The sequence below is a fragment of the Hypanus sabinus genome, unplaced genomic scaffold, assembly GCF_030144855.1.
Source record: "Hypanus sabinus isolate sHypSab1 unplaced genomic scaffold, sHypSab1.hap1 scaffold_265, whole genome shotgun sequence".
Taxonomy (NCBI): Eukaryota; Metazoa; Chordata; class Chondrichthyes; order Myliobatiformes; family Dasyatidae; genus Hypanus; species Hypanus sabinus.
Window position 1 is genome coordinate 40208 of NW_026780781.1, and position 14134 is coordinate 54341.

At 43.2% G+C, this 14134-nt stretch overlaps 1 protein-coding gene across 1 annotated transcript in view; it reads left to right on the forward strand.

The window, feature by feature from the left end:
• The window catches only part of LOC132388108 (NACHT, LRR and PYD domains-containing protein 3-like), a 65879-nt gene that overhangs the window by 26598 nt on the left and 25147 nt on the right, over positions 1 to 14134 (forward strand). The window contains exons 2-5 of the mRNA XM_059960467.1: positions 9503 to 9599; positions 11564 to 11848; positions 12451 to 12617; positions 13906 to 14077. Coding sequence (XP_059816450.1) covers positions 9503 to 9599; positions 11564 to 11848; positions 12451 to 12617; positions 13906 to 14077 — 721 coding nt within the window. The remainder of the gene's footprint in view (positions 1 to 9502; positions 9600 to 11563; positions 11849 to 12450; positions 12618 to 13905; positions 14078 to 14134) is intronic.

Consider the following 14134-nt stretch of genomic DNA (forward strand, 5'->3'; position numbering starts at 1 on the left):
TCACACAGGAGGAACTCAGCAGGCCAGTGCAATCAAAGATTCCAGCCGTGACCCTTCAGCAGGACTAACTCTTGGCCCGCAACATTGTCTGAACTATTTTCCATAGATCCTGCCTGGCCTGTTGAATTCCTCCAGTATTCTGTGTGTGTTGCTTGCATTACCAGAATCTGCAGAATTTCTCTTGTTTGAAATTATCCTGATTATTTCCTTTGACTATCTAAAACAACTTTCCGAGCAGTTCCATCGGGAACCCGACTCTATTGGCTGTACCAGACTTTCTGTACAGTTTCAAATACAGTGCACAGGATGTGGAGGTGGGGTCTATCCACACTGACGATATAAGGAGTTCATTTCATTGCCTGTTTCTCAGACCTGAGGAGAGTCACCGCATGCCGTGATGTTTGTTTTTCAGAACGAATGTCAATCCGATGACCGTAGTTCAAAGAAGCTTTAGTACATTGATAGTTCGTTTGTGTGAATTTCCTTTCAGGAAATATCTGTGAGATTCCGTTTGTTTTCGCTGAATTACAAGAATCAGAGTTGAATCTATCTCATGCGCTGTTAGTGGATGAATGGAGAATATGACTGTTTCTGTTGTTATTAGGTAAAGAAGGAGATTTGTTTGCATTTGATGTTCGTTGGATAACTGAGTTGTGGACTTGCTTGGAACACACAACATCAAGCGGGATCTTGACAGGAATCCGGAGAATATAGAAGCATAGAAAAACTACAGCATAATACAGGCCCTTCAGCCCACAGAGAAATGCCGAACATGCCCCTACCTGAGAAATTACTAGGGTTACCCATAGCTCTCTATTTTTCTAAGCTCCCTGTACCTATCCACATGTCTCTTAAAGATGCTATCGTATCCGCCTCCACCACCGTTGCCGGCAGCCCAGACAATGTACTCACCACTCTGTGTAAACAACTGTGAAAATATGTTTGCTTCTGTCATGGGAGATGAAACAGTTTTTGCTTTTTTTAATGTCATGAATTCCGCAGATCACAGATTCTTGACAGCAAAGGTGTCTGCAGGCGGACGCAGGGTTGGGTCGCTGAGATGAGCTTATAGAATGGCGGAACAGGATTGAGAGGTCGAGTGTCCTAATGCTAATCTAATACGGCAGAACCAACCTCCCACAAAAAGGAGATGGAGTGAATTTAGAGTCCAGAGTTTTCCCATCACTGACTGATGAGAAACAGTTAATGTATCTGTAAAATAAAAGTGATGTCAGGCAAATGCAATGTAATTTCATGGTTGCTGCTCTGACATGGTAACTTGTCCCAGTAAGTGATCAATCAACTGAAGGGGAAAGGTATTCCTGGGAGTTGCTCCACAAATAGCCAATTGCCCCAGTGATCCAACTACGGACAACTGTTGAGAATGACTTCATGAAAAGGTTGAACCTGAGATCACGGCATCTCCAGGCAGCTGGTGCACAGTTAGATCTGGAGAAAGGAAGTGTGCAGTGTTCAATGCAAAGGATTATCCCAAATGCATATCTTCTCACCAGAGTCCACACTGTCCTTCTTTCTGCTATCTAAATGCAATAAAACCATAGCTGGTGCTATGGTTTATAGTCTGACAATGGACCGGTCCCACAGTGAACAGTGTATCAGATTATACTAGCTAAACCGAACCCGGATGGGAAATATGATATCACTCTGTAGCAGATCAAGTTTTAAAGAGCAAGTTAACCATTGCCACCGTGTACTGAATTAGGAATTCTGGCTCGATCCAAATGTTAGGAAGACATTCGTGCAAAATGAGTCTTTGTGGGTTAGCACAGTCGTTGTGGAACAAAGCACGGAATTACATGCTGAACAGCCTGAAGTGCAGGTTTATGAACGTGTTATCAACTGAACATTGCTCAGGGTGTGTTCACTTACTGCGAGGGCCCATAAAATTCAGATGCTCGGATTCACTGAAACCAGAGCCAGGAGTCCAGCACCTGGTAAGAACAGGGACTGTACTGGGCTGTGTTATGGTGTTCTAATAAGCCCACTTGTCTCGGCAAGTATTTCTAGTATTCCTACCATATCCATACTATCAGTTGCTGTTCCAGGGAAAGCTGAAACAGGTGATGATAGGTGGGGTTATTTTTATGAGTTGGAACTGTTTTCAAAGAAAACGAAGTGCAGGGTTTTTTTTTCCAATGTGTTTAATTTCGCAGGGCACAGATCCTTAACATACCAGGGCGGTTCCAGGCAGTCGCAGGGATGAGCCACTGAGTTTCTGAACAGGAAAGGGGAGAACACGTTTTCTACTGTCGGGGGAGCTGAAACAGGTTAAGATAGACAAGGTTATTTTTCTGAGAGGGAATTAGTATATTTTTGGATTTCGCTTCCTCAAAGGGAAAGACAAGCAGAGCTTTATTTCAATGAGTTTAATTCCACTGAACAGAGATTCTCTACAGACAAGGGAGAGAATTGTTGCCGCTGGTCTCAGGGATGTACCGCTGAGATTACGTTCCCGCTCTGATCACAGAGAATGGCGGAACAGGATGAGGTGGTGAATGTCCTGTTACTCTTTCAACACTCTATGCGCTGGAACTAGCGTGTGTTTGGAATTCTCTTCCTCAAAGGAAATGAGAAGCAGGTATATTTTTTCAATGTGTTTAATTCCGCAGTGCACAGAGTCTTGTCAGACAAGGGAGTGAACTGTTGCAGGCGGTCGCAGGGATGTGTCACTGAGATCTCAGTCCAGCAGTGATCAGAGAGAATGGCGGAACAGGACTAAGTGGGCGAATGTCCAGTTACTAATTCAACATTCTAGCAGCACACTCTGAGAGATCAGAGACAAAGTGAATTTAATGTTTTCCCCATCATTCTCTGACGAGGAACGGTACAAGTTCCTGTAAAATAAATGCGATGCTGGTGGATGTATGTGCGAAGTAAACGGGTTGCCTGGCAAATTCGCCAGCGGGATATGATCATAATTTCATATGATTGCTACTCTGATGTGGTAACTTGTTTCCCGTCAGTGAGAAATAAGCTGAAGGAAAAGGCCATCCATATCTTGCTGTCGTCTTTGACCGGTTGTTATCTCTGGGGGATGGTTATCTCGGCACAGTTGCTCTCCAGTGAGCCCATTACTGCAATGGTCCAACTGCAGACAACTGTTAAAGATGGCCCTTTATAAGCAGGGTGAGCTTGAAGTCAGCTCCAGGAAGGGGGGGGGGGGGGCACAGTAAAATCCGGAGAAAGGGAATGACTTCTTTTCAAAAGAGAATATTATTCCAAATACATAATATTCCATCAGAGTTGAGAGCGCCCTTCCTTCTGCTGTCTCTGTGCAATAAATCCGCAGTGGTATTTGCCCTGAGCTGCAGCTGAAGTTTATAATCTGACAATGTACTGGTCCTAAGGTCAATAATAAATTAAAGCGACGACACGAACCAAACGGAACCAGGATGCGGGTTGTGATACTTCTCTAAAGCACGTCAAATACTCAAGAGAGAGGAAATTACTGCATCGCTTGCACTGGTTCAGACCACTTGTAAGAGTGACTTGTTCATGAAAATTAAGCTTTCATGTGGTTTAACACAAGCATTGTGGAACAAGGTGTGGCGTTACATGCTGAATAGACTGAAGTTCAGGTTTATAAGTGTGTTATCAACTGAACATTGCTCAGGGTGTGTTCACTTACTGTTAGGGACATAAAATTCAGATGCTCGGATTCACTGAAACCAGACTCAGCAGTCCAGCACCAGGTAAGGACACGGCCTTAGGGGAAATTTTATGGTGTTTTATTATGCCCACTGGTAGCCCTGGTAGTGCTAATGTTTCTATCAGTTCAATATTGACCTTAGGATTACGTGGATTAATGAATATGTGTGTTTTATACTGTTTGTTTATTTTGTTTTAGCAAAGTCGTCATATATCTGGCAATGATATTTAAAATAAGAATTCCTGTAATAAATCTCACTGGCAGTTGATAAAAGTATGGAAGTCTACACTCAGGGGGCATGTTTTTATGTACCTCTGCACATAATGATGTGGCACTGAGTGTTTGTTCATGGTTTACTGCGGCTGTACCCCGTGTTCAGTGTTCAGTGATGCTCTTCTGCACATCGCTGTTGCAGTGAATGGTTATTTGAGTTCTTGCCGCCTTCCTGTTGGAGTTAATCAGTCTGGCCAATCTCACTGAGCTCTCTCATTACCGGGCCTTTAGAACTGCTGCTCACTGGATTTTTTTTGATTTGCTTCCAGACCATTCTCTGTAAACTGAGAGATTTATGCGTGAAAATCCATGTAGTTGATCAGTTTCCATAACACTCAGACCACCCGGACTGGCACCAGCGGTCACTCCACGGTCAACGTCACTTACATCACATTTATTTCCTCTTCAGATGGTTGGTCTGAATAACAACTGATCTTGTTGAACATTTCTGCATGTGTTTGTGCTTTAAGTTGCAGGCAGATGATTAACAGATTTGCATTAATGAGCTAGTATACAGTTGTTCCTAACAAAGAGGCCATTTAGTGCATTTACCATTTATACAAACCCTCACCCATTTTGAATATGAACACGGATGAGATCTGGGTCTGATTGTTGATGATTTGCATGTTTGTAACCACAGGCTGTCGCTGGCAAAACACTGTTAAAAGGTGCAGGTAACTTGGAGAGAGAGACCCATTACTGTTCACTCTAAATTGCGTGTCTGTGTAACCAAAATGCTCCCACGAATGGAACATTTGTTGCAGCGCAGATGGAATTAAACACTGTCAGATAAACATTTATGAAACCTGAAAGTTTTTCTTTGTTGTACTGCATTTTATCCTAACCTTTAGTTAGTAATTAAAACAAAAGTATGTTTTTTTTTCTCTTGTCTGTCTTCATCCTAGATATTCATAGATGCATTTTACAAAAGAGGTCCCATCTACGACGTTGTGTTTTTTTCAGGCCGTGTGAAAACTTCCGGCTCAGAGCAATGGTTATCCACGTAGCTGCAAAAATAGTTATTATTGGGAACATTGGAGACCGAACCACGTTACATTCTATGCATATTAATCACGATTGAATACGATATACTATCGTGCTCCCTGTTATAGACAAGATGTTAGAAGTCAATAGAGTGGACAAAACTGTTTCACCGGGAGCCTCTCTGGTGTCCAGGAAATAATAATGAACAACGCAAGAAAAAATAATAATAATTTCACCTTTTTGAGGGAGCGCATTGTGAGGCGATGAGGCTCAAGTGCTTAACAATATAGAACTAATTTTAAGCAGCAAATAACTAGAAAGTCCATTTACTATAAAGTTAAGAGCTTTTCATTTTCATTTCTGAAAAGATCACTATTTATGCCCTGATAATCACTTTCACTACCTTTTCAGAACACTGGGTGTAGTACCTCCCCGATTATCGGTATGAGCAAGGAGAAGATCTGGGCCAAGTTGCACAATTAAGCATTCAGCATATCACGCAGCATCTTGGACAATCCCAGTTCTGATACTGGGTCTCCCACAGTGTCTTTCTACACAGATCCAATCTGATGTACAGAGTTTCCAGCACTTTAATTTCAACTTTATATTAAAATCATTGTTTCTTTATTCATTTACGGGATGTGGTCGTCACCAGCTCAGCCAGCGTTTATTACCCATCCCTAAATACCCTTGAGAAGGAAGTGATGTGCTGCCTTATTGAATCACTGAAATCCCTGATGTGCTTGGATCTCTAAAGTACTGTTAAGGAGGGAATTACATGATTGTGATCCTGCAACAATGAATGAATGAATGGTGAAATGGTTCCAAGTCAGGATGGCGAGTGACTTGGAGAGGATTTCCAAATGGTGGTGTTGTTCCTTTTATCTTGCTGGAAAAGTGATGGCCAATTGTGCCAGGCAATATCTCATTTAACAATAATAACATGTGTTCAGTTTAGCTGCTGGAGACAATGTGAAACGTATCCGCGCCCTGCGGTAACTCACACCCTGGATATCCAGCTCGATCTCTGGCCCAATCAGAGGATCATCCGGTTCCCGTCCTGCTATAGGTTGATGTAGGAGGGACAGGTTTTGAACCCTGAATTGTCGAGACACTGCAGCATATTAACGGCAGCACAGAATCCGGGAAGAGTTGGTGCTTCAGCCCTAATCCTGGGATGGGGACTTCTGGAATATGGAACTGTCAGAGTTTGGGATTTGGCTCATGCATGAACTTCTACAGATGGGGCTGGATATTCCTTCTTCCGCAATGAAGCAGATGTGTCTGGAGGCTGGGCATTGTTTGGGACAAATTACTGACCACACCACTCCATGTGAGACATTGTGTAAGGATTTTGAGTTGAGTATGTGACAGGTTCCTGTGAGGTTGGGTCCTGGATTACCACAGGTTTTGACCCATGTAAAGTGGACCCAGTGATCTGGCCACTCAGGTCTATGAGATGTTGAACAAGTCTGCATGTGTTCCAGGCTCAGGAGTTAGTTTCTGAGATTTATTTGGAAGCAATGATTGCTAATCTGAGGGTGGAGTGAGTTCACATTTCATCCCTCTCAGAGAGAGTCTGTGATTGTATGGGCTGCTCCTTGTTTACAACAGGGGAATAGGATCTGGGGGTTCAGTGTACAAATCCTGTTTGGAAATTTCCCCTCACTGTCACTTGTCTATCAGGCAGTGGAAATCAAACGGAAACTCAAGATGCTGGAGGTCTGGACTAAAACTGAAAATGTTTGAAGTCCTTCTGATGAAATGTTGTGAAACCGAATTGTTAACTTTATTCCTCTACTGACAGCTGTTCCTTACTTGCTGAACGTTTCCATTAATTCCAGTTTCTTTTTATTAGATTCACCTTGGACGGGTTTAGTTTCCTGGAAATGGTCCTGCGCAAAGGGTCTCGCTTTTTGATAGTTGGTAACAGTAAACAGTAATAGTTCTCACAGTAACGTATCTGGATCACAGACACAAAATGCTGGAGGGACTCAGCAGAGTAGGTAGCATTTATGGAAAAGGGTACAGTCGACGTTTCTGGCCAAGACCCTTCAAGACTGAGTCTCGGCCAGAAACGTCGGATAGACTCTTTTGCATAGATGCTGCCTGGCCTGCTGTGTTCCTCCAGCATTCTGTGCGTGTTGCTTGGATTTCCATTATCTGCAGATTTTCCCATGTGTGAAATTATCCTGGAACTAATTAGCCTGTTATTTCTGGAAATGTGTTCAGTACAGTGTTTCGCAACAAAGCTTACAAGAGCAATCACGGAAATGATTGGTTTTATGAATGGGGAGCATTTGATGGCTCTGGGTCTGTGTCCAATGGAGTTCACAGGGATGGTGCTGGCGGGAACTGTTAAAGGAACCAACTGAATGTTGAAAATCCTACGTACAGTGGACATGGAGAGGATGTTTCCTTGAGACGGAGAGTCTGGGATCTGACAGCACAGTCTCAGAATAAAGCTGCTTTCCTTTAAAACGGAGATAAGAACAATTTCTGCCAAAGTTTGGCTAATTTGTTGAATTTGATGTTGCTGAGGGTGGCGGCAGCTGTCACTTTATATTTATAGAAGGCATCAATATATTTTTGATTGTTATTTTACTTCAGGGTTGTGAGAGGAACGCAGGAATATGGCATTGGGGCGATAAAAAATCAGCCATGATTGAATGATGGAGCAAACTCGATGGATCAAATCACTTCATTCTGCTCCAACATCTTAAGTCTTATCATGACTGAATGTTGAGTCCTTCGTATCCCGTATCAGGATTTGTGACGTGTGAAGGACTATTACAGATTTTTTCACTGAGATCCTTTTACTTGTCTTCTATGTTTAAATTTCAGTGAGATTTGCATTTGAAACATTTATGAGGTTAAAGCAGTAGATGTTGTCTATATGAACTTCAGTAAGGCCTTTGACAAGGCTCCGCATGGAAGGTTCAGTCGTTAGGTATTAATATTGAAGTAGTAAAATGGATTCAACAGTGGCTGGATGGGAGGTGCCAGAGAGTAGTGGTGGATAACTGTTTCTCAGGTTGGAGGCCGGTGACTATTGGTGTGGCTCAGGGATCTGTACTGGGTCCAATGTTGTTTGTCATATACATTAATGATCTGGATGATGGGGTGGTGAACTGGATTAGTAAGTATGCAGATGATACTAAGGTAGGTGGCATTGTGGATAATGAGGTAGGTTTTCAAAGCTTGCAGAGAGATTTAGGCCGGTTAGAAGAATGGTCTGAACTATAGCAGATGGAGTTTAATGCTGAAAAGTGTGAGGTGATACATTTTGATAGGAACAATCCAAATAGGACATACATGGTAAATGGTAGGGCATTGAAGAATGCAGTAGAACAGAGTTATCTGGGAATAATGGTGCATAGTTCCCTGAAGGTGGAATCTCATGTGGATAGGGTGGTGAAGAAAGGCTTTGATATGCTGGACTTTATGAATCAGAGCATTGAGTATAGGAGTTGGGATGTAATGTTAAAATTGCACATGGCATTGGTAAGGCCGAATTTGGAGTATCGTGTACAGTTTTGGTCACTAAATGATAGGAAAGATGTCAGAGAGAGTACAGAGAAGATTTACTAGAATGTTGCCTGGGTTTCAGCACCTAAGTTACAGGGAAAGGTTGAACAAGATAGACCTTTATTCTTTGGAGCGTAGAGATTGAGGGGGGACTTGATAGAGGTATTTAAAGTTATGAGGGGGATAGATCGAGTTGACATGATTAGGCTTTTTCCATTGAGATTAGGGGAGATTCAAACAAGAGGACATGAGTTGAGAGTTAGGGGGCAAAAGTTTCAGGGTAACATGAGGGGGAATTTCTTTACTCAGAGAGTAGTAGATGTGTGGAATGAGCTTCCAGTAGAAGTGATAGAGGCAGGTTCGATATTGTCATTTCAAATAAAATTGGATCGGTATATGGACAGGAAAGGAATGGAGTGTTATGAGCTGAGTGCGGGCCAGTGGGACTAGGTGAAAGTAAACTTTCAGCATAGACTAGAAAGGCCGAGATGGCCTGTTTCTGTGCTGTAATGGTTATATGGTTTAAGTTTGAACAATGCACAGTAGTTGCTGTTCACAGAGAAGATTATTGTAGCATATAGGGGATCTAAATGGACAGGGGTGGTAAAGAGTTTGTAAAACCAACCCGAACAGTAGCAGATTCATGCAGATGTTGGAGATTATCTGCAGGAAACAGCCAGAGGAAGTGGTTGAGGCAGGCACAGTTGCATAATTCAAAAAGCAGCTGGGATGTGTAGATGATAAGGCCAGATGGGAAATGGGCCCATCACAGGAAATTGTGAACATCTCCGTGGACACTGTGGTTGGCATTGTCTCGGTGGGCTGAACGCTCTGAATTTGGGCTCTATTGCTCTGTGATTCTGTCAGTAGATGTGCCAGGTATCACTGGAGAAACATACAGACATCGTGTGGAAATTGTTGTTAATGTGGAATGTTTGGTCCCCAAGTCAACTGCTTCTCTGATAAACAGGGGATGGAAATGCTGTCATATTTGCAAAGTAATCGTACTCTCTCTGACTCACTGTCTGCATGTTGTGTGTAATGCAGGTCATCACCAGCAGGTTGTGCTGTCCAGCACCGGGACCAAAGTGTGAACAAGACGAAGACAATCAACAATCGTCAGTCAGAATCAGAATGGACAAAGGTATGATCACAGGGATCTTTGAATTAAACTTTTGTCGCTTTTGTACACAGTAGTTCAGATGAAACAACTGACAATGATGTTAACAGGGCATAGAAAAGTTTCATCAAGCAGTGTCATTTATCCCGCTGGCAAAGCGGCCTTGAGTAATTGATCAACCCAACAGTTCCAGCGCAGGGACCTGACACCGGTAATAATCGAATCATTCTGCTCACCGTGCAAAGCTTCAGCTGACTGAAAGGAGCAGGGAGTCCTGAATCAGGTGGTCTTGAATGAAACACAGACAGGAATGCGATATCGATCTTGTGGTTTACGTAAATGTTCAGGGTCAGGGTCCGTTTCACCTCCAGACAGGCCCTGATGTGTAAGCCATCGCCAGCTTTCATTTATAAAACTCAATGCCAGATGATAGGAACATTTCCGGTATTTCACAGATTGTGCAATAACACAGCAATTCAGGGTTTGGAAGGAAAGCTATCAAGAGGCCCCTGGTTTTTTTCGGCTGCTGCACAAAAGAGAAGAGGGGTGTTTCCGAAATCTGTTTCCTGTAGCAGAGCGGAGATCACTGGCGGTGTTGGGAATTGCTGAGGATCAGGAGGCAGCTCATTGCAGATACATTTGTGATCTACTTTGGGGTTTTAATACCCCAGTGAATGTCTGGGCTGTGGAGAAATGGTGAACTTGAGTTTCTAAATATTTCCCTCTTGAGATGATCTTCTACCTGAATTTAAATTCCCAGGATCTCTGCTGTGAAACCCAGTATAACCAATGACCAAATGTCTCTGTCACCTGTAGACATTGTGATTGTGTTCAAAGCTGTGATTCCAGGTGGAACAAAAATGTTACAGCCTGGAAACATGCCCTTCTGCCCATCTGATTCATGCAGTTTTAAATGTCTGAGCTTGCCCCTTTTTCCTGCAGCCTTTTCCAAATATCCCTTGTAAACTTCTATTCTTTTTTTCTTGACGGCATGCTATCAACCTGGTAATTTTATTTGTGTTTGTAGCCTCCTCTGGATGCACGTAATTTATACAGATCACCCAACACATGAAAAAAATGCCCCTTTGGTTCCTTTTAAATATCTGCGCTGAAGTCTTAGACTCCCCTACATTGCGAAAAAGTCTGTGGCCATCTACCCTATCTTCACCCCTAATTATTGTGTGTGTGTGTGTGTGTGTGTGTGTGTGTGTGTGTGTGTGTGTGTGGGGGCACCTTTAAGCTTCTGAGCTCCAGGGTAAACTGTCCCAGCCGAACCAAATGACACAAAAAAAATACCCTAGTACAGTACCGTAGTGGCCATTCTCCACTACACACTTTCCAGCTTAATCACCTCCATCCTACAGATTAGCAACTACAACTACACACAAAGCTCTCTAAGCGAGACATTCCCAATGACTTGTATAGTTGTTACATGATGATCGTCAGGCACGGGATAAGATGGGAACCAGGGGAGCGGTCAGCATAGATCTCTTGGTATGGTCAGTTTGCGACCTAGGATAACGGACAATATACGTATCAAGGGAATAGTCAGTCTGTGACCAAGGAGTCTGGACATCATGTAACAAAGCGATTGGATCATTGGACCATATGTATTCCCGTTGCTGGTCTGTGTGTGACACAGACTACTGGACAGTTAGTGAAACTGCAAGATTTTAGCTTGTGGAAGATAATCACAGTGATATTTCCCAGTATCACCGGACACCGTTGCATTTAGATCCTGTGGTCATCCGTGCGTTCAACTGGTGTGAATTCAGTGATCAGCATTACTGTGTCTATCCTGTTATTTTACTGGGAGTGAATGTGTCCAGTCATTGGCTTATTGGGATGGTCACCTGGCAGGATGTACGGTTCAGATTACTCAGCACAGTTCCACTCCAAATCTGGTCAGCCAGAGTCTCGGCTCCATTACAGTCTGAATCAGTTTTGCTCAGATCTAAATCATACTTGCAATTCATCACTTATTTCAGGTAGGAAATCGAAACGAGTAGGGAAAGTACTGAAGAGGTTTTTATCAGGCAGCTCATCGGGGAAAGATGATCGGGACACGAGAAGAAAGGTACCAAAGCAGGGTCAGATTGAGAGCAATGTCCCAATGGAATGCGGTCCAACTGCAGCAGAAGTGGGGCAAATTCAGCCCACAGACAGTGACGTCAGAGACGCTGATCCGGTCCCTGGAACCAGCACAAGTGAGGTGACTGCCTGTCAGCTCGAAAGCTCATTAAACACAGAATTGTCAAGTCTCAAACAAACAGGTGAGTGAAATATGAGGGTGATGTGTTCACAGAATATAGCAGGGAGGAGGAAAAATATGAGGCCTTGTTGGAGGGTTGGTCAGAGGAGGGGGGTGTGGGTGTGGTACATGTGGTGTAGTGAGGCACCCGTTACCCCACTACAGCAAAAGTACTACCTGCTCTGAGGATTTCCAGGATGTGTATTGGAGGAAATGCAGCTGTCCGGATGAGGAGAGTATTTCCAGGATTGAATCAAGGGAAATGTATTCTCCAGGATGGAGACAGCATCTCTGGGAAACGAATATTACCGACAGTTCCAACATTTATTGCCCATCCAGAATTGAAATAGGTGAGTGGGTGGGATGTGGGATGGACTGGTTTCCATTAAATGTGCTCCCTTTGGTAACCTAATACCCATAGCATTGTTGGGCAGTATTAAATATGGTCCTTTATTAAAGTAACACCGAGGTTGTTGGTTCGGTTTTAAAGATGGAGATGGGGAATTAATCCAATTTTGTGTCTGTAGGCAGGTTCAAGACATGTTTTTGTGTTGAGTTTGCTGAGAGTGGTGGGGATGAGCGATATCTGAGTTCAAGCCTACATTTTCCTTTTTATATTCACAGGGCCAGAGTTTACAATCTCTGACCTCCTGGCACAGGGGGAGGAATATCGACTGTACCAACTGACAAAGTTCTACCGGGAGAGACTCCAACAAGCGATTGAAGAAAAGGTTGAAAGACTCGGTTGGATGTTGACAAAGGAGGGACATTTCAGTAGAGAAGAAAATGAGGTGAGTGTATTTAGTGTATTGTCACTGAACTGCTGGTATCAGAGGGAATAGAGACCGATATTAATCTCCGGCATGTTCTAGGAGTTCTACATGGCAATGGAGACTTTGATCACTGACTTGTCTCTCGCAGATCTAGTCTCACCTGTTAAGGTGAGGAGCACTGGGAACTACAGGTTCAGCGTCACATTTCCCTCTCACACCTGCTGTATTTATCAGTGTTATAGAAGTTGTGATAGCAGTGGCTCTTATTCTGGACTTCCAACAGGCATTCAGTCTGAAACTAATTTCAAATCTTGTCTGAACCGTCGGGCAGATTCACCTCATCTCATTAATCCAGGATGAATCTTAAACTGTCAAATTGTAGATTGGGCCAACCGGCCTCACTGCTGTACTTGACTGAGAGAAACCTGCCAACCACATCTGGTCTTGGCTCCGTGAGTTCCCAAACAATATGTGTCATAGACATAGAAAAGTACAGCACAGAAGCAGGGCTTTTGGCCCATCTATTCCATGCCAGACTCCTTGGAATACCTATTCCCATTGACCTTGACTGGCCCATGGCACTCTATACCCTTATTTTTCATGGATCTATCCAGTCTTCCCTTAACTGCATGTACTACTTGCGCTGCTATCTAGTTTCACAGTCTTAGCACCCTCTGAGTCAACACGTTTGTATCCCTTCAACTTTCATCCTTTACCGATAATCTCTTGTTGTAGTACCTCGTTAACCCAGTACAAAATGCCTGCTTACATTTATCCTGTCTATACCCCATGTAATTGTGTAAACTTCGATCTAATCTCCCTTCAGTCTTTCACGTTCCAATGAATAAAGTCCTAACCCGTTCAACTTTTCGTTGTCCAGTCCCGGCAACATTCTTGTCAAGTCAAGTCAAATTTACTTATAAAGCACGTTTGACCAAAGTGCTGTACAAACCACAACAGGTAGCTAAAATCACAAACACAAGAAACACAGATATAAACAAGACACTCAGCTTACAGGCACAAAATAAACAACACACGAGCCTGGGCACAAGCCAAAAATCAGCCACATCAGGAAGATTCAAACGCTAGTGAATAAATGTAAGTTTATCCTTATTCTTTCATGATATTGATCTAGAATTTCCTTCAGTTACTGTTTCTCTGTTAATGACTGAACCCAGGGATAATGAGGCAGCAGCCCAGCGACTGCATTAATTCTGAAGTTACTGAGACCATGAATAGATATTTTCCTCCACATTCTCATGCCTGTCTGTCTGCTCCACAATAAATTCATTGTTTCCATTTGTAGAAAGTTACGGAGCTGACAGAGAAAGGAAACCGGGCAGAGAGTTCCACAATCTTCCTCAGTTTGGTGATGGGCAAAGGCTCCCGGGCCCGGAGGGCAATGTGGGAATCCTTTCTGATGTGGAGGACTGAGTTACCGAAGTTGGACAGAATACTGAGGGAAATACAGGAACTCGGTATGTTAAAACCATGCACTGAACACAAAGGCACATTGAGATAAACATTTTAGTTAT